Raw genomic sequence first — 21,487 nt, forward strand, 5'->3', positions numbered from 1 at the left:
CAGAAGCGTAGCACTGAGTCATGCTTCAGCACACACCACATACACACACACCTCCCTAGAATCTATATTGCTTTAGAAATCCACAGCACTCATCACACACACCCTTCAAATCAGAAATGGGCATGTAAATATCCAACCCACCCCACACACCCTTCAAATCAGAAACGGGGATGTAAATATCCACACACACACTCTTCCAGAGACTTCTGCAGAATCACACAAGTTCATGCTGGCTAAATGAAGTGATCTACTAAATTCCCTCTCCCTCTCTCTCTCTCAGACTTTCAGGAGAGTGTTGATTGCTAAGCTTCAGGATGAGTTTGAAAACAGAGCAAAAAATGTTGAAGGTGAGTAGTCTGATATGCTTCTGATTGTCTGATTGGCTGCGGCCTCTGACTGTATGATTGACATGTTTTGCTCCTCCCCCTCCAGTCTACGACAAGCAGGACACGCCCCTCTCAGCGGAGGAGGAGGAGCAACGGGCTGTTGCTAAGATCAAGATGCTCGGCAACATCAAGTTTATCGGCGAGCTTGGCAAGCTGGACCTCATCCACGAATCTATCCTTCATAAGTGCATCAAAACAGTAAGTTTAGCAGAGGGTTCACCTGTGGGTGGGAGACAAGTTACTGTGTTGTCATGAAGCCATTGTTGCTCCGTCGTGACCAATGTTTCAACAGTTTTCCTTTTGATATTGGGGAAGCACTCAGCAGGCAACTTGACGATGATCACAATGGTGTGTCTGTGTCTTAGCTTCTGGAGAAGAAGAAGAGGGTGCAGCTTAAGGACATGGGAGAGGACCTGGAGTGTCTGTGTCAGATCATGAGGACTGTGGGGCCTAGACTTGACCACCAGAAGGCCAGGGTAAGTGTGTGTGTGTGTGTGTGCGCGCATCAGTGTTCAACCCTCTTAACTGTTTTAGTCTCTGATGGACCAGTACTGACGTGTGTGTGTGTGTGTGTGTTTTAGTCTTTGATGGACCAGTACTGACCTGTGTGTGTTTTAGTCTTTGATGGACCAGTACTGACCTGTGTGTGTTTTAGTCTTTGATGGACCAGTACTGACCTGTGTGTGTTTTAGTCTCTGATGGACCAGTACTGACCTGTGTGTGTTTTAGTCTCTGATGGACCAGTACTGACCTGTGTGTGTTTTAGTCTCTGATGGACCAGTACTGACCTGTGTGTGTTTTAGTCTCTGATGGACCAGTACTGACCTGTGTGTGTTTTAGTCTCTGATGGACCAGTACTGACGTGTGTGTGTGTGTGTGTGTGTGTTTTAGTCTCTGATGGACCAGTACTGACGTGGTGTGTGTGTGTGTGTGTGTGTTTTAGTCTCTGATGGACCAGTACTGTGTGTGTGTGTGTGTTTTAGTCTCTGATGGACCAGTACTGACGTGTGTGTGTGTGTGTGTGTGTGTGTGTGTGTTTTAGTCTCTGATGGACCAGTACTGACGGTGTGTGTGTGTGTTTTAGTCTCTGATGGACCAGTACTGACGTGTGTGTGTGTGTGTGTGTGTGTGTTAGTCTCTGATGGACCAGTACTTTGGACGAATGCGAAACCTGATGACCTGCCTGGAGCTGCCCTCTCGGATCCGCTTCCTGCTGCAGGACACTCTGGAGCTGCGGGACAACAACTGGAAGCCCCGCAAGGCCTTCACTGACAACGGCCCCAAGACCATCATCCAGATCCGCCAGGAAGCCATTAAGGTACACACACACACACACACACGCATTAAGCAAGGCCTTCACTGACAACGCCCCAAGGCCATCATCCAGATCCGCCAGGAAGCCATTATGGCACACACACACACGTTAGGCAAGGCCTTCACTGACAACGGCCCCAAGACCATCATCCAGATCCGCCAGGAAGCCATTAAGAGACACCGACACCCTGCTCAGGATGGTCCTACAACACACACGGTTTTAGGGCTTATTTGTGGCTAGTGTAGGGCCTTCACTCATCAATTGCAAACAAACAAGCTCTGGGCTTGAACTGGTACCAAACTATTTCTGTTTCCATTACCAACCGAACCACTGAGAAAATAGGATCTATTTTAGAAATGTCAGAGGCGATTTTCTTTTATCAGTGTTGGGGACAATACATCAGCGTTATGAATGCTGCTCAGTAGCTAAGCAAGCATGGCCTCATCTCTGATATCCTTGCTATTATTACACTGACGTGATCATGCTAATTATGTTAGCTATGCGTGCTTGGGCTACTCTCCTGCTGCTAGTAGTGGGTAATGTAATGATGCTCTAAAGCTGTACTTCTCTGCTGCTAGTAATGGGTAATATAATGCTCTAAAGCTGTACTTCTCTGCTGCTGCTAGTAATGGGTAATATAATGATGCTCTAAAGCTGTACTTCTCTGCTGCTAGTAATGGGTAATATAATGCTCTAAAGCTGTAATTCTCTGCTGCTGCTAGTAGTGGGTAATGTAATGATGCTCTAAAGCTGTACTTCTCTGCTGTCCCTCACAGGATCTGGGCGTGTTCATCCCGCCCCCGAATTCTGGCGGCGGCCGCTCGGACTTCTTTCCGGACAGTTCCTTCCTGGCGTCGCTGGCCCGTGTGGGCATGCGCGGGGACGCGCTGGGTGGCCTGGCGGACATGTTTGGGCAGATGCCCGGCGGGGGCATCGGCACGGGCCCCGGGGTCATCCAGGAGGAGCACTACTCCCCCACGCTCGGCCGTCACCGTAGCAACGGCCTGTTCAATGGCCACGGGCCCTACAACCCCCCGACACACACGCTCGGGGCATACATCAACCCCCCCGCACACACTCCTTTGGAGAGGGGGGGCAAGGCTTTCACCAAGCCCAACCAGGTGCAGCGGGTGAGTGTGTGTGTGTGTGTTTAGAGATGCATTGTTCAGAGCATTTGAATACATGTCTGTGTGGTTCTAATCTGTGTGTGTGTGTGTGTGTGTGTCCAGGCTCAGAGCCCGTTGTTCCACAACCAGTCCCAGCAGAATGGCCTGTCCAAGGACCTGACCCCACGCTTCTCCAAGAAGGGCCCTCTCAGTGCTGAGGAGGTAGCTGTCAATCAAGCCTGTTACCCTGTCACCTACAGATGCAATATTCACAGGAACATGTCTCTGATCTGTGTCCTTTCTCTCTTTCTGTGTGTGTGTAGGTCAGTCTGCGTCCGGCTCAGTCCTTCCTGCTCAATAAGAACCAGCCCAAGCTGCAGCCTCAGACTCCCAACATGATCCCTCCCAGTGCTCAGCCCCCACGCACACACACCCCGCCCCTGGGACAGGTGAGACAGACACAGACAATCTATTCTAACCCTGTATCTCTCCCTCTCCCTCTCATCTAACCCTGTCTCTCTGTCTGTTCCCCTGCAGCCTCCCCAGCTGGGGTTGAAGAGCAGTCCCCCTCTGATCCATGAGAAGCCCCAGAAGAGTGTCAAGAAACCGCCACCCTCCAAGGAGGAGCTCCTCAAGATGACGGTCAGTTCAGTGTGTGTGGGGGGGGGGTGTAAGGCGGGGACTGTCTGTGACTGTACTGTCAGGACGTGAGCGTTGTTGGTCATTCTGAATGTGTGTGTGTGTTCCCAGGAGACGCTGGTGCGTGCGTACCTGAATGGCGGTGAGCTGTGTGAGGCGGTGTGTGCGGTTAAGGAGATGCGTGCGCCGCGCTCCTGTGTGTGGGAGCTTCTGGCCAAGATGATGCTAGTGTCTCTGGAGGGTTCGGACGCCGACCGGGAGGGCATCAGCACGCTCATACACACACTCCACGCTGATGGACTGGTCACTGCCGAACACTTCATGCAGGTAAGATTCACGCTATCTCTTTCTCTCGCTGTCTCTCTATCTCTCGCTCTCTCACGACAGCCATACCCTTGAATTGGTCTAGTGCAGTGTTTCTCAACCTTTTTTTCTGGGGACCCACTTTTTAAAAATGACAGACTATCGCGACCCTTTGTGGTAGTTAACAAACTAGATCAGTGGTTCTCAAACTTTTTCTTTCATTCCCCACTTTGCCCCCTTGATCATTCTCGAGCCCCACCTGTCCCTCATCGCTCTAAGAAAGTGGTAGGTCAAGCTTAAAATTGTCAAATTTATTGAAATAATGACAAGTTCTAAATAAATCCTCTTCAACAGAGTTAAAATCAGCTGGTGCTGCAGATATAATAATAATAATAATAATAATAATAATAATAATAATAATAATAATAATAATAATAAAATAATAATAATAATAATACATACCACACATAATTCTGTTTTCCAGCAACATATTAGGAAGCATAGGCCATTTTACAGCATTGTACAATATATTCAATGAAATACCAACATGCTGCATTAAATGGATCCATAATCCAGTCATACTGAGCACTGCTGGTTGGCAAATATTTTTGAAATAAACTTTGCAGGAATGTGATGTAGGCCTACGGTTTAATACATGGGATCACAAGAGTGGCTCCCTAAGCAGACGCTTCAGCGATTTCAGCCAGAAACTTCAAAGGCATAATACTGTCGGATCGAGGCGCCTGTCCCATTGCCATTACTGCATTCACCAAAAGTTTTTTTTTTTTTGGTGAATGCAGTTATCTTATTTGCTAGGTGAGGTAGGTGCTTGTCTTTGCCTTGTAACTGGACATTTAACTCAAATGTATCGCTAAGATATATCAAATATATCGCTAAGATAGGCCAGCTTCACAAGAAATGTTCATTAGTGAACGTGTTTGCAGATTCAAACATGCTCTTCCTCCAAGAAGAGGCTTACTCAGAGCTCAAACACGCTGGCAGCACTTTACCTTGGGAAAGCCACCTTGCCTCGCTGTGAAACAGTACAGCCTTTGGTCAGCTACCATCTCTTTCAAGAAGTGCGGAGAATAGACACGCTTTTGATGAAATTCACCACTCACAACAACGCTCAAAATCTCATGTAGGTCGGGACTAACTAAGCTGCCTTGACACTCCAGCTTCCCCTGTGAATAACACAGTCGCCCATTAGCGATCAGGTGCTATCTGGGCCCAGGCTACAGATAAAAAAAATATAAAAAAAAAAAACTGTGCTGAGTGTGTTTCACTAATTCACAGATTGGGATAAATGCAGAGACCAAATTTCCCTCAAAAAATTATATATATAGACATAAAGGGTTGTGTCATCTGCATAGAAATGCACTTTACAATTTTCTACTGAAGTACAGATATCATTGATATACAATGTAAACAACAGTGGCCCCAAAATTGAGCCCTGTGGAACACCATTATTTAGTCTCGATGGCTCTGAGGCTGATCCGGTCACATCTACCCACTGTGTTCTATTAGAGATTTGATTTGAGTCTTGAAACCATTAAAAGGAAACTTCAAGACCAAGAGGTCAGTTTTACTAGAAGTAACCCGTGGTTAACAGTTAAAAGTCTTTGATGAATCAGTAAAAAAAAGCTGCACAATGTTTCTTACTGTCAACAGTAGCTATATGATTTACTACAGCAGTTGCTGCTGTAATTGTGATTGCCAGTTCTGAACCCAGATTGATATGGACTTAATATAGAATATGATGACAAAAAGGAACAAAGCTGTTAATTTACAAAAGATTCTAACATCTTAGCTAAACATGGAAGCTTGGAGATTGGCCTATAGTTATTCAAATCACTTGGGTCTCCTCCTTTATGTACAGGGGTCACTAGGGCTGATTTCCAGACTTCTGGAAGAGAACCAGGGCAGAATGTTAAATTAAAAAATGTGTCAAAGGTTCAGCAATGTCGGGGCTGCAATCTTTAAGAGATGTGGGTCTAACTGATCTGCACCCAGAGAGCAGACGAAGAGCAAGTCATGCTAGCACCACAGATGGCATACTACCTTTCTGTTTCTGAAGTGATGTTCAAAGATCCCTCATTCTGTGTGACCTGTGTAACATTACGTGAGGCAGCTAATCACCAGCCACTTTACATCTCTTCACACAAGTGTTAACTGGCTAACAGACGCCAAGGTTTATTTCTTTGGGTATCGGAATTTGGCACCGAAATAAAATACATTTTTCGATATACGATAGGATCGAAGCGTTTCGGTCGGTGCCATAAAAGCATCAACGTTTGGTGCCCAGCCCTACGTAAGGAGTACCAACTCCTGCTATCCAGAAGATTCTTTAAGATGCCCAGCTGTAGACACTTTCCTCCCTCCCTCTGTCATTACGCAGTCAGAAGAGGCTAAAGTAGATCCCTCACTCCTAATCAACAGAGGAGGGTGAAGTAGATCCCTCACTCCGGGTGAAGTAGACCCCTCACTCCTAGACTAATCAACAGAGGAGGGTGAAGTAGACCCCCACCTAGACTAATGAGGGGTGAAGTAGACCCCTCACTCCTAGACTAATCAACAGAGGAGGGTGAAGTAGACCCCTCACTCCTAGACTAATCAACAGAGGAGGGTGAAGTAGACCCCTCACTCCTAGACTAATCAACAGAGCAGGAGGGTAAAGTAGACCCTCACTCCTAGTCGAACAGACATTACCTGTGTGTAGGCTACACCTGTTACATGTGGCCTGAATGGCTTTATGATCTTGAATGTTTTTAAGGTCTTTCTGTGCTGATTGCTGAGCTTGTAATGCAAGACAAATTTCCTTGTAAACAGATGCTAGAATATTATCTTAGCAACTGCTAAATATATACATATTCAGTTGTTACTGCCAGGCGTGCGTACAGATTCGGCAAACGGTGGTGGAACGTCTTCTCTGAATAGATTTTAAACGATTTTGTCCAGTTCCACTACATGTTTGCGTGGAGAATTACCTCCTCAAACTGTTTGAGTGTTCAGGCAAACAGAAAACTGCTAGCAAATGTTCCAATGTGTGTGACTGAACACATCTCAGCTGTTTTAGCTCCATGACTGACCCGATTAGACGGGCAGGCCAGAGTGCCGCTGTTGACCCGCACACACTCACTCACCCCCCTCTCTCCGTCTGTTTCTCTGTGTGTGTGTGCAGGCGTTCCTTAGTGTGCTCGAGTGTTCTGCGGAGTTGGAGGGCTCTGTTCCGCTGCTCAAGTCCTTCTTGGCCCAGTTTGCAGCGAGGGCGGTGATTGGGGGTCTGCTGGGTGTGGCTGACTTGGCCACGCCCCTGGAGGGCGGAGCCCACTTCCCCCTCTTCCTGCTGTGTCTGCAGCAAGCGGCTCGCCTCAAGGACCAGGACTGGCTCACACACACCTTCCAGCAGAGCCGCGTCAACATGATCGCCATGCTGCCAGGTATGTGCACACACACACCTTCCAGCAGAGCCGCGTCAACATGATCGCCATGCTGCCAGGTATGCGACACACACACACACACACACCTTCCAGCAGAGCCGCGTCAACATGATCGCCCTGCTGCCAGGTAATTTACGCACACACACACAATACGCAGCCTTTCCAGCAGCGATCAACATGGTCGCCCCTGCTGCCAGGTATGCCGCCACACACACACACACACACACACACACACACACACACACACACACCTTCCAGCAGACAACTTCCAGCAGATGTCCAAGACACACACCTTCCAGCGGAACCCGGCGTCAACATGGTGATAACGCCAGATTACCACACACGCAGCTTCAGCCAGGATACGCGCGGTCGTAAATGCTGCCTAAGACAGGGCGATCATGCCACACACACACACCTTTCCAAAGTAAAGTAGCGCCGCGCACGCAACATTAGATCGCCATGGTCATTAAGTGCTGCCGGGTAATCATGGCCAGCACACACACCTTCCAGCAGAGCCGATCAACATGATCGCCTGCTAATAGGTGCCTGCACACACCTTCCAGCAGAGCCGTGTCAACATGGTCGCCATGCTGCCGGGTGCCGCACCTTCCAGCTGGGCCGGCGTCGGCGATCAAAAGATAACGCCCGCTGGTTACACCTTCCAGCAGAGCCGTTGTCAACGCAGTCGCCATGCGCCGGTTAGGTGTACACACACACGCACCACATTGACACACACGCAGCTTGAAGCAGGCCACACACAACTTCCAGCAGAGCCGCCCGGGTGTCTACCGCCTTCAGCCGGAGCCGGCGATCACACCTTCCAGCTGCCAGGAGCCACCTTCCAACAGGCCGCGTCGCGATTCTGCTGCCAGTACACACACACACCTTCCAGCAGAGCCGCGTCAACATGATCGCCCTGCTGCCAGGTACACACACACACCTTCCAGCAGAGCCGCGTCAACATGATCGCCATGCTGCCAGGTATACACACACACTAAACTGTGTGTGTGTGTGCAGAGATTGACCAGTCTAAGGAGCGCATGCTGGAGGGCAGCACTAAACTGTGTGTGTGTGTGTGTGTGCAGAGATTGACCAGTCTAAGGAGCGCATGCTGGAGCTACTGGAGGGGAAGGGGCTGGGCTTCCTGTTCCCTCTGCTGCGTCTGGAGAAGGAGCTGCTGCGTCGGGTCAGAGAGGACCCCTCGGCCACGCACGTCTACCGCTGGGTCAAGGACAACGTCTCGCCCACCCTACACACGGACAAGGGCTTCATCAACATCCTCATTACCAGGTACTCGCACTCCACACCACACACCGACAAGGGCTTCATCAACATCCTCATCACCATTTACACACACACCAGGGTCCCTGTGATCCCTTTAAAGTCTTAACGTCTTGTATTTCATTTCTGATATTTAAAACCTTAAAATGTCTGGGATTGTATAAGGCAGGTATTAAATTTGATCTGTACGCATTTTGCATTTTAGCTGTGTTTAATTTCCGTGTGTGTAGCCTGTTGCAGTACGTGTGTGTGTGTGTGTGTGTGTGTGTGTGTGTGTGTTGTGTTTCCGTGTGTGTGTAAGCCTGATTCGTTAATGCGGTGTGTTAATTTCCTGTGTGTCCAGCCTGTTGCAATGCGTGTGTATTTTGTGTGTGTCCAGCCCTGTTTGCAGTGTGTGTGTGTGTATTTCTGTGTGTCCAGCCTGTTGCAGTACGTGTGTGTGAATTTCCGTGTGTGTGTGTCCAGCCTGTTGCAGTACGTGTGTATTTGTGTGTATTGATTTCCAGCCATGTGTATTGTGTAGCCTGTTCCAGTGTGTGTGGTAATCGCGAGGTTTGTGTGTGTCCAGCCTGTTGCTGTGTGTGTGTGTGTGTGTGTGTGTGTGTCCGGTGTGTAGCCTGTTGCAGTGTGTGTATTGTATTATTTATTGGTCCAGCCTGTTGCGTGCGTGTTGTGAACTCCGGTATTTGTGTGTGTCCAGCCTGTTTACGGTGTATTTGTATTGATTCTGTGTGTGTGTGTAGCCTGTTGCAGTACGTGTGTATTTGTGTGTATTGATTTCTGTGTGTGTGTCCAGCCTGTTGCTGTGTGTGTGTGTGTGTGTGTGTGTGTGTAGCCTGTTGCAGTGTGTGTGTATTAATTTCCGTGTGTGTCCAGCCTGTTGCAGTACGTGTGTATTTGTGTGTGTCCAGCCTGTTGCAGTACGTGTGTATTTGTGTGTGTCCAGCCTGTTGCAGTACGTGTGTATTTGTGGGTGTGTCCAGCCTGTTGCAGTACGTGTGTGTGTGTGTGTAGCCTGTTGCAGTACGTGTGTATTTGTGTGTGTATTAATTTCCGTGTGTGTCCAGCCTGTTGCAGTGTGTGTATTTGTGTGTGTCCAGCCTGTTGCAGTACGTGTGTATTTGTGTGTGTCCAGCCTGTTGCAGCAGTGTGTTGTATTTGTGGGTGTGTCCATTTGCCGTGTGTGTACTGCATGTAAACTTGCGGTGTATTTGTGTGTGTATTGAATTTCCGTGTGCAGTCAGCCTGCTGCAGTTTGTGTGTATTAATTTCCGTGTGGTGCAGTTTGTTAATTTCCGTGCAGTCCAGCCTTTGTGTGTGTATTATATTTGTGTGTGTATTAATTTCCCGCCGCAGCACTGCTTCGGTGCGTGTGTTGTGTGTGTGTATTAAATTTGTGTGTCCAACTGCAATGCGTGTGTGTGTGTGTGTACAGCATGTGTGTTAATTTCCGGTGTGTGTAGCCTGTTTGCCAGCCTGTGTGTGTGTGCAGCCACTTGCAGTCGTGTGCGGGAGCTGGGCGATGTGGTGGCGGAGGAGTGGGACGACGGCTCTCTGGCACCATCTAGAGAGCTGCAGGAGCAGGAGAAGCAGCTGCTGCTCTCCTTCAAGCCGGTCATGCAGAAGTTCCTCCACGAGCACACGGACCTGCAGGTCAGCGCACTCCACGCTCTGCAGGTGCACTGCCACACGCTCGGCTTCCCCAAAGGTACGGTGTGCACGCACGCACACACTTGCCTACAGCACTGCTTGCATCTGGATTTAATGTGTGTGTGTGTGTTCAGGTATGCTGCTGCGGTACTTTGTGAACCTGTATGACATGGAGATCATTGAGGAGGAGGCCTTCCTGGCCTGGAAGGAGGATCTGGCTCAGGAGTTTCCCGGGAAGGGCAAGGCCCTCTTCCAGGTGAGCTGTCTGTGTGTCCCTGTGTCTCCTACAACAGTGTGGTGAATGCTGTTAGATGTGATGTGATGTGATGTGATGTGGTGAATGCTGTTAGATGTGATGTGGTGGATGGTGTTAGATGTGATGTGGTGAATGGTGTTTGATGTGATGTGATGTGGTGTGGTGTGGTGAATGGTGTTAGATGTGATGTGGTGAATGGTGTTAGATGTGATGTGGTGAATGCTGTTAGATGTGATGTGATGTGATGTGGTGAATTAATGATGTGGTAAATGAATAGATGATGTGAAGTAAAAATGGTGTTAGATGTGATGTGATATGACAAAAATGGTGTTAGAAATGTATGATGTATATAGTGAATGGTATTAGATGTGATGTGATGTGGTGAATGGTGAATATGATATTAAAATGTGATGTGATAGTGGTGAATGGTGTTGAATATTGGTGATGTGATGTAGTGAATAATGTTAGATGTGATGTATTGATGTAGTGAATGGTGTTAGATGTGGTAGAATAGTGTTTGGTGAATGGTGTTAGAGTTATTGATGTGGTGAATGGTGTTGGATGTGATGTGGTAGATATGGTATTTTGATGTGATACTTGGTGAATAATGGTGTTAGATGTGATGTGGTGAATGCTGTTAGATGTGATGTGATGTGATGTGGTGAATGGTGTTAGATGTTAGATGTGGTGAATGGTGTTAGATGTGATGTGGTGAATGGTGTTAGATGTGATGTGATGTGGTGAATGGTGTTAGATGTTGATGTGGTGAATGGTGTTAGTATGTGATGTGGTGAATGGTGTTAGATATGATGTGATGTGATGTGGTGAATGGTGTTATGATGTGATGTGATGTGGTGAATGGTGTTAGATGTGATGTGATGTGGTGAATGGTGTTAGATGTGATGATGTGAATGTGTTGAATGGTGATGTGGTGAATGGTGTTGATGTGATGTGATGTGGTGAATGGTGTTAGATGTGATGTGATGTGATGTGGTGAAAATAGTTAGATGTGATGTGATGAATGGTGATGAATGGTGATGTGATGTGATGTGATGTGGTGAATATAGTATTTAGAAATATGATGTGATGTGGTGAATGGTGTTAGATGTGATGTGATGTGATGTGGTGAATGGTGTTAGATGTGATGTGATGTGGTGGTGAATGGTGTTAGATGTGATGTGATGTGATGTGGTGAATGGTGTTAGATGTGATGTGATGATGTGGTGAATGGTGTTGTGGTGGATGGTGTTAGATGTGATGTGATGTGGTGAATGGTGTTAGATGTGATGTGATGTGATGTGGTGAATGGTGTTAGATGTGATGTGATGTGGTGAATGGTGTTATGATGTGATGTGATGTGATGTGGTGAATGGTGTTAGATGTGATGTGGTGAATGGTGTTAGATGTGATGTGGTGAATGTGGTGATGTGATGTGATGTGATGTGATGTGGTGAATGGTGTTGTGATGAATGGTGTTAGATGTGATGTGATGTGGTGAATGGTGTTAGATGTGATGATGTGATGTGGTGGTAGATGTGATGTGATGTGATGTGATGTGATGTGATGTGATGTGATGTGATGTGGTGAATGGTGTTAGATGTGATGTGGTGAATGGTGTTAGATGTGATGTGGTGAATGGTGTTAAATGCTATTAAATGTGATGTGAATGTGAATGCTGTTGGAAATGTGATGTGATGTAGTGAATAGTGTTAGATGTGATGTGATGTGGTGAATAGTGTTAGATATGTGATGTGATGTAGTGAATGGTGTTAGATGTGATGTAAATAAGGTGAATGGTGTTGCTTTGTGATGTAGTATTTGGAAATGTGTGGTGATGGTGAATGGTGTTGTGATGTGATGTGATGTGATGAATGGTGTTAGATGTGGTGGAATGGTGTTAGATGTGATGTGGTGAATGGTGTTAGATGTGATGTGGTGAATGGTGTTAGATGTGATGTGGTGAATGGTGTTAGATGTGATGTGGTGAATGGTGTTAGATGTGATGTGATGTGGTGAATGGTGTTAGATGTGATGTGATGTGATGTGGTGAATGGTGTTAGATGTGATGATGTGATGTGATGTAAAATGAAAAGTAATGGTGTTAATGTGTAAATATAATATTGTGAAATGGTGTTAGATGTGATGTGGTGAATGTTAAAATGTTAAATGTAAATGTGCATAGATATGTGATGTGCTGTGGTAAGATAAACAAATATTAAATTAAAATGTAATGTAATGTAAATATTAAATGTGGTAAAATAAGTGTTAAATGTGATGTAATGTGGTAAATGCTTAAATGTGATGTGATATAGTGGTGAATGGTGTAAAGATGTGATGTGATGTGCTGTAGTGAATGTGTTAGATTAGATGTGATGTGATGTGGTGAATGGTGTTAGATGTGGTGAATGGTGTTAGATGTGGTGAATGGTGTTAGATGTGATGTGGTGAATGGTGTTAAATGTAATGATGTGGTGAATGGTATTTAGATGTGATGTGGTGAATAAAATACTATGTAAATGTGATGTAATGTAATGTAAGTAAAATGGTGTTAAATGTGATGTAATGTAGTAAAATGGTGTTAAATGTGATGTAATGTAGTGAATAGTGTTAGATGTGATGTAATGTGGTGAATGGTGTTCATGAATGTAATGTATGATGTGGTGAAAATGTTAGATGTGATGTGGTGAATGGTAAATTAGATGTGATGTAATGTAGTGAAACACTGTTAGATGTGATGTGATGTGGTGAATGGTGTTAGATGTGATGTGATGTGGTGTTAGATGTGATGTGATGTGGTGTGATGTGATGTGATGTGGTGAATGGTGTTAGATGTGATGTGCTGTGGTGAATGGTGTTAGATGTGATGTGATGTGGTGAATGGTGTTAGATGTGAGATGTGATGTGATGGTGATTGTTAGATGTGATGTGATGTGGTGAATGGTGTTAGATGTGATGTGCTGTGGTGAATGGCGTTAGATGTGATGATGTGATGTGATGTGATGTGGTGAATGGTGTTAGATGTGATGTGATGTGGTGAATGGTGTTAGATGTGATGTGATGTGGTGAATGGTGTTAGATGTGATGTGATGTGATGTGAATGGTGTTAGATGTTGATGTGATGTGATGTGGTGAATGGTGTTAGATGTGATGTGATGTGGTGAATGGTGTTAGATGTGATGTGATGTGATGTGTGGATGGTGTTAGATGTGATGTGATGTGGTGAATGGTGTTAGATGTGATGTGATGTGGTGAATGGTGTTAGATGTGATGTGATGTGATGTGGTGAATGGTGTTAGATGTGATGTGATGTGGTGGATGGTGTTAGATGTGATGTGATGTGGTGGATGGTAGAAGTGCTTTGCTACATGTCACACGCTCTCCGTCTGATTCTGAAAACTGTTACAGGTGAACCAATGGCTGACATGGCTGGAGACTGCCGAGGAAGAGGAGTCTGAAGATGATGAAGAGTAACCAGAGAGAATGCAACACACCTGATGTCCTGAGGCCAAGCAGATTTTATCCCCATCCTTTGTCAGTATGCTGCGCTGCCTCGTATGTGTGTGTGGGGAGGAGGTGAGCACGGGGTGTGTTGCAGACTCTCTGATGTGTGTTGGGATTTTAATTGCTCGACCACTTACAAGAGGATGACATTGATAATTGATAATTTTAACAGAGGAGTTGAACATGTCTGGAGTGTGTGTGTGTGTGTGTAGGAGGGGAGGTGTTTTTGTTTTTCCTTTTTTTACGTTTGCCTGAGGCTCTGTCCCTCAGTGTTTTTTAAGAAATGGTTCTGAATCTCGATGTGGTTCCGACGCCTCCGCACAGGTGGCATCCGCAGTCCTATTTATACTCGGCCAATCATGAACCAGGGGGAGAACACACTGCCTCTGCAGCGCTTCTAGAGTGACCTGGGGTGGTTCTAGACTCCCTGGAGCGCTTCTAGAGTGACCTGGGGTGGTTCTACACTCCCTGGAGAAGTTCTAGAGTGACCTGGGGCAGTTTTGTGTGGCTGTGTTCTGATCATGCGTGTACTTGCCTGTTACTGTATGCTCCTGTTCCCAGTCTTCCCCCTGTGTGTGTGTGTGTGAGAGAGAGAATGAGTGTCTGTGTCTGTCCTGTACCACTGCTGCTTATCTTTCAATAAACCTCAATAATTTCACATCCGTCTCCTGCCTTGTTTGTGAGAAGCTGAGAACTTGCAGAAACATCTTAAAGGTTTTAACCCAGTTATGATGGAGGATTGCAGAAACATCTTGGAGCTTTTAACCCAGTTATGATGGAGGATTGCAGAAACATCTTGGAGCTTTTAACCCAGTTATGATGGAGGATTGCAGAACTGTTCAACCTCAGAAATAATACATTACAACCACCTGTCAGTACAAATAAAACTGTAAAAGTGACATTGCATGTGATGTTGGGATTATCCTTGTTCACAGTATGGCCATATTAAGGGATGTTTTAAGTGGGCAGGGGATGTGAAGTGTTGTCCATATTGCTGAGCAGTTTGTGCAGTGTTCCTCCCTGGACAACCAGGTGGCCGCACCGAGAATAGCACTTCACACAAGAACTCACAGAAGGAATCAAGAGAAAGCATTAATTGATGTAAGTACAAGGTATTATGCTTGGGCCCCAGCTGTGGCGCAACTGGCTGGGACACCTGCACTGTACGCCAGTGACCGGGTTTGATTCCTGCCCCGTGGTCCTTTCCGGATTCCACCCCTGCTCTCTCTCCCACTCACTTCCTGTCACTCTCCACTGTCCTATCATTAAAGGCATAAAGGCCCAATCTACTTTAAAGGTAGTATGCTTGGGCATGGAGGCTTAGATCTACTTTAAAGGTAGTATGCTTGGGCATGGAGGTCTAGATCTGCTCAAGATGGCTTTTGAGCATACAAAAATGTGAGCACCTCTCATAATACATTAATGTAGGTCTGCCTCTATAGTTTAGCTGTCCTGTAACCCATGGTGTATGTATGATAAATAGATGGTTACTTTATTGATTCCTTAAGGGTTGTATGGCTGTATGGTTATGTATTATGTTCTAAATGTTTTAATGGAGCCAGTCCTATGGCATTATGTTTTATTGCTGTATATCAATTGTCTGTGATTTATGTTCTTTTTGTTAGCCACCATGTGCCTAGTATAACATCTTGCCAATGGACTACAGTTGAAAATTAAACACTGGCACATTTACAGAAATGTTGATCAATGTGCACTACCGGTATAATGGTAAACCGATGGTGACGATAACAATTACCGTTTTCATTTCAAATATCATAATTATCATGGTTGATTACCACAGTGTGGAAATCGTGTGTTTAATCCTTTCCAGCTTCACCCAAGCCTGCTTTTGACATACAGTAGGCCTGGTACAATGAAACAAAACTGGTACCCTACTGATTCTGTTGTCTAATTGATGGATTTAACTGAGATTCGGATTAGGCTACACCTGCTTTTAAAAGGCAGAACATTTTTACCGTAAAACGTGCACTGTCATGTACCCACAAAGTTTTATTTTGAACACTTACTTTGGTCTCATTCACTGGATCCAAATAACAGAAATAGAGAATAGTACCATGGTTGGGTAAGTTAAGCTATAAGCACATAGCCAATTAAACATAACCATGGAGAAAGTGAACGGGACAACACACAATGCCATGCCACAGTAACATGCCTATGAGTTAAGAATGCTCAGCTCAGCCAGGTTCGTTTTGGCAGTCAGGATGTAGGCCTATGAATGTGAACGAAAATATGCCCCTCTCCAGTAGCAATAGGCCACCTTCAAATGCACCAGAATAAAAGGATCACATCAACACATCAACATTTTGTTTTACTCTCCCTCAGCATCTCCTCTATGAGCACCCCCAGGTAAAAATGAGGTTAACTTTTGATAAGGGTTTGGCTATATTTTTGTAACATAGAATTTTTGAAACTATTTCAGCTTGTGCAGGCCTATCAGTGCTTACTGAACATTTTGAACACACTTTTAAAAATACCGCGTTAAATATCGAAAACCGTGATAATTTTGGTCACTATAACCATGAGGTTAAAATTTCATACAGTTACATCCTTACCAGTGTTGGGAAGGATACTTTTAAAATGTATTCCGTTACAGAATACAGAATACATTCGCACAAATGTAATTTGTAACATATTCCGTTACGTTACTTAATCTGAGTATTCTGAATACTTGGATTACTTCCGCATTGAATTGCATTTTATAAGTGTAGGAATGCGGCCATCAAATCCTGCTTACTAAACATGCCTTTTCTGGTATGTTGTTCTGTTCCAAATGGCTGAATGTGTTAGGCCCACATAGGAAATGTAAAGTCAACTAAGCTACCTGATACAACTATAAAATAGCAAGGTGACCAGTAAACCTACAGCAGGCGCGCTGGCTGCGTTTTGACGGGTGCAATGTGAGGCTAGTGCAAGAAGCCGGGGTTTGGATTTAAACATGGAAACAATTTCATCATAGATTGCTTTCAGGAGCTTCTGGGAAATGCATGGAGTTGCCTTAATTTATTTAGAGAGTGAATAAATGTATGAAACAGACAAGTAAGTGTCTGCTAAATGTAAGTGTCTGCTAAATGTAATGTATGTATCGTCATGTAATCCATTGATTTCAACAATGTAACTGTATTCTAAATACCAACTATTTAAATTGTAACTGTAACAGGATACAGTTACTCATAATTTGTATTCTGAATACGCAACGCCGGTACATGTATTCTGTTACCCCCCAACACTGATCCCTACATATAACATGGCAGCAAATATAAAAAATATTATACAAATATAATCATATAATCAAAACTTGGGGTCTAAATGAACTGTTTACATTGATTATACTAGTGCACTTTTTGCAGTCAAAAGTTTTCACAGCAATACTGTAATACATTTTAGACTTTGTCTAAAACTATGCATGTTGAAAAACAAATAAATTTACCATAATGCATTTATGCACAGATTGCAACCAATCCTGTGTGAGTTTAGAAGTAGAGCCGTGTACCAGGCCAATTAGAATTCGGGATTCATTTGACTATCTGTTGCCCCTGCTGGGCAGGACAGAAGAGCAGATGGCGCGTGGACAGGCGATGGTAACGGGTTGAAGAACAGGGAACTACTGAAGTTATTGAACTCATTATTGGAGGTTTAGTTTAACAACCTAACGTTAGGCTACTGGACCAAATGTTAACACTTCTGAAAGGAAAGCTCCAGAGTTTTTTTTTGTCTGAAATCTTTTAACATTAATGTTAAGTCTGCTAGCAAGCTAATCTCCTTCCTGTTCCATGTCTGTCATTTGCAAAGTAGACTAACACCAAGTGATTGATCAAGATGATGAATATGACTGTAAATGCAAGAAAATTGTCGTGTTTCGAACTTTCTTTGTCAGACAGAGTGAAAATGAACTCAGACCAACGGTGCCCACGTGAGAGGTTCATGCACTCTGCATGGACTACAGGGCGTTGGATAGCGGGACTTCATCCTGATCATTACACATGGTGAATTCTGAATTCGTGAGTACCCTTCTAATGTTATAACTCTTTATTTTTGAAGCCCAACTGTTTTTCTGCGTGACTGAACTTTCTGTTCCTTTCTATTGAATTTCATTGCCATTTTGAGAATATAACGAAATGACTTTAGGGGCAGCAAAAGTGCACATTTTGGCTGAATCGTGATAGAAAGATTACGCGCAGGGACTTATTGATCGTTAGTTGATATAAAATAACATTCACCATTTGAAAATCAACCTATACTTCTAATTATGCGACAACTTATGTTGTATATAAACAGTCATATGATTTTATATTGATATTATGGTGATATACAGTAAAATTGACTGGTTTCAGGGACGTGCCGGCTGATCGAAATAAGTAGGTGCAGCGGTGACCCGCGGTCACGAGTTTACGAAAAATATTTTCAACGATATTTGGATCGTTTGTAGACGAGTCCAGTTACAAATGGAAATGTAACGTTTCAACATATTATCACTTAAAGGCTTAAATCAAAGTAATAGGGCAACTATTATCTAAAACATAATTGGCTGTCAATCGTGAGAAGATGCAGCGCGTGCTTCTTGCCACAGCGCACAGCTGGACAGGCTGCGCGAGTGGAAAATGGTGATGGACAGCAAACATCTCAGGGCTTTATATTATTCAGACCGCCGACGTGGCTTGTGGATTGCATGTCCGTTAAGTGGCTCCTGCGTCTTGTTTTATATGTGCATTCATAGTACACCGGGCTTGACAGTGTCAGGGGTTATTGCCAGAGGCGCTGGAACGAGTTTCAAAATGCAGGGGCCAGATAACGACCCCCCCTCCCCCCATCGCGCCCGCTGTGTTTTCTCTCTCTTGCTCAAACAAAATGTGTGCGTTCCAAATAGCCTGCCTAGTTCTGCTTCATAAAGTTAAACAAATGCATGCGGTTATTTTACGGATAAATAGAAATAGCTTTGTGTCATGCAGTATGGGGTAGGCCAACTTGGAGTGAATTTAGGGAGATTCTTTCTCTAGTCTCTACTCATAGCTGAGCAGAGTTGGGTGTAACACGTCAGTAATCACATTACAGTTCCTACAGTGTGTGAGCAAAGATATACAGAATTCTGGGAGGGCGACAAGAATATTGGCCAAAAACAAAACTCATCATTTTGTTACCTTACTATTAAGCGGGAAATAGTGCACAACTAACTAATGACTAGTCTGACGTTAATCACACCACAAATTGATTCCAAATACATCAGGGTGTTCTACAAGCTAGGACTGCCACTGTTTTCAGTGCAAAGAGCCTCTAGTATTAATGACAGAAGGAACGCAACTCGCAAGCGCACTTCACTCAAAGCAGTTCAATGTTTTGCAAGATGTGTGCGTGTCACCATTCAACTTTATGAAGGAGTGTGTGCGAGCTGGGCAGCAGCAGTGCTTCCATAAAGCAATTCGAATTTCCACAATTTTTAAAAGCACTAGGAAGTGCCGTGTTCATTAACTTTTGAATGCAGCTTTCAGTAACCCCAAGACAAAGCATTGATCAGCTATCTGTAAAAATGCCTGGTAGGCCTACAGCGCAACCTTGGCTAATGTTTCACAACTGTCATTGATTAAATAATAAATAAAAGGGGACGATATTGATAACAATGTCCATAGAAACATTTTAAACGCAAACGTAATGTAAGGTGTTAATCCCCATAGAGAGTGAAGAAGTAATGCAATAGATTACATTTGTTTACATTACTGAGTAATGTGTAAAAATATGTTAATACGCCTAATACGTTACTTTTTTGTAGTACGACCCCAACACTGACCCCAACGACCCCAACACTGAGTAGTGATACACCTGCAGGCACCAATGGCTACAGACGCTAATAATTTTAGATAGGGCTACACACGCATTTGCTAGGGCTTCAGCCCTGCATGTAATTTCAAAAGTAGACAGACAAAGCCTGTTTGAGGCTAAACAAAACATACTGTATTTGAGTACGGTTCATGACGCTGCTTATCAAAGTAGACGCAGCAGGTCTCTTTCAAAATGTCCTGTTACAATTACAGCTGCTTCCGATTATGTTGAATATTTAGAAAGTAGCCTACATGACGGCATTTTTGAGCTAGTGAGAAAGTCAGATTTTTGGCTTCTGTTAGTAACTTGCTAATTAACTACAGCAAGACTTGAGTGATATCACAAATTTGAAAGAGAAAATATGAAGGCAACAAGTGGCGGGCGAGGCCAGAGTTGGAGGGATCTTGTGTCCTGTTGCTGTAAAGGACGTGAGAGTGCCACTGACTGACATAATAGGCTCAGGTACACTGCAAAAAATGAAATCCAACCAAGTGTTAATAATCTTATATTAAGATCAAAAAATCTATTTGGTATTGTTTTTAGTATGAAAAGACTTACCTAGCGCTCTCTCGAAAGATCATTTTGACTTAATTTAAGAAGACTTTGACTTATTTTAAGGAGTCTTATCAAGATAAATTTACTCAACGCACTGGCAGACAAATTTGCCTGTTTTTAGGACAAATTTGCTTAACACACTGGCAGACAAATTTGCTTGTTTTCAGGATGAGATGTCTTAATTTAAGAGAAGTTTGACTTATTTTTAGTCAAATGATTTCATGAGAAAGCGCTAGGTTAGTGTCTTTATACGAAAAACAATTTTTTTTCAACTATTTTTTTTTATCTTGATATAAGATTAATAACACTTGATTAGATTTTGTTAGATAAGCAGTTTTTTTCAGTGTAAATGGCATGATGTCCACAAACATGTCATTTTCTGTCTAAAGTCAGCATCAACAAACGTGGTTTGGGAATTAGGCGCACAGAAGTGAAAAATGAAATAGGTTAACATGCTTTATTTGAACATTGCAATACCCACCCAACAAACCCAGAGAAGGCTTGGTAGATGTTTTGGATAGATTGCAGCACCTTGTAACCGATTTATAGCCCAATCGCCTATTTCTCAGTTGTGCAATAAAAGCAGTATCATCATAGCAGTATTATCATATCATCGATAATCGTTGACATTTTAATGTGCTTGAATTTCCCCTTGGGGATCAATAAAGTATTTATCTATCTATCTATCTATCTATCTTTTACTAATGACTAACAGGCTAATGACAACCAATGTCCCTCAGCTGGAGTTGCAGAGGAGTCTCCAAAGTACAGGGAGACAGAACGCGAATGACTTGAGTATGAATATCATACTTTTTGAAAAGGGGGGAAAAAGATGAAGACAATGAGTAAAGGGCGAGGCTATGAGGAATTGTGTCTTGTTGCTGTAAAGGAGAACGCGAGAATGACCGCTGACTCACATAGGCTCACAAGTAAGAAGCATAAATCAGCCTTAAACTGCATTAAGATGTCCACACGAAATGCAGCCTCATTTTCTGTCAGCAGAAGTTCAGCAAATGTGGTTTGGGAAACGGGGACACAGAAGTGAAATAGGTTAACCTGGTCTATTTGATCACGGTTTGTGGGCCCCACTGACCCCAAAAAGCCCATTGATATAAACAATGAACTCTATTTTGCCTATAGAGGAAAAGTGGTAGTGTGACTGACTGACGTGGCTTAGCTTTTAGCCTAACTATAGGGTCGTTTTCAACTGCTCTGTTCAAACT

The 21,487-nt window shown here is 44.1% G+C and overlaps 1 protein-coding gene across 1 annotated transcript; it reads left to right on the plus strand.

Moving 5' to 3' along the window:
• Positions 1-286: 286 nt before the first annotated feature.
• Positions 287-14,535, plus strand: eif4g2a (eukaryotic translation initiation factor 4, gamma 2a). The gene is made up of 15 exons (XM_048232309.1): positions 287-347; positions 433-584; positions 752-862; positions 1,522-1,704; positions 2,478-2,831; positions 2,931-3,029; positions 3,131-3,256; positions 3,345-3,449; positions 3,558-3,773; positions 6,931-7,189; positions 8,275-8,479; positions 8,701-8,737; positions 10,007-10,178; positions 10,255-10,376; positions 13,782-14,535. Exons 2-15 carry the CDS (start codon positions 501-503, stop codon positions 13,845-13,847), a joined length of 2,139 nt encoding a protein of 712 aa, XP_048088266.1. The 5' UTR covers positions 287-347; positions 433-500; the 3' UTR covers positions 13,848-14,535.
• Positions 14,536-21,487: the final 6,952 nt, after the last annotated feature.

The sequence above is a fragment of the Alosa alosa genome, chromosome 21 (assembly GCF_017589495.1).
Source record: "Alosa alosa isolate M-15738 ecotype Scorff River chromosome 21, AALO_Geno_1.1, whole genome shotgun sequence".
Taxonomy (NCBI): domain Eukaryota; kingdom Metazoa; phylum Chordata; class Actinopteri; order Clupeiformes; family Clupeidae; genus Alosa; species Alosa alosa.

What these genes read in the sequence shown, in the direction of transcription:
- eif4g2a (XM_048232309.1), top strand. Translation starts at nt 501, where the DNA reads ATGCTCGGCAACATCAAGTTTATCGGCGAGCTTGGCAAGCTGGACCTC. An exon ending in TCCGCCAGGAAGCCATTAAG is followed by an intron (nt 1,705 to 2,477) that starts GTACACACACAC and finishes TGTCCCTCACAG; the next exon opens with GATCTGGGCGTGTTCATCCC. An exon ending in ATCAACATCCTCATTACCAG is followed by an intron (nt 8,480 to 8,700) that starts GTACTCGCACTC and finishes CCGTGTGTGTAG; the next exon opens with CCTGTTGCAGTACGTGTGTG.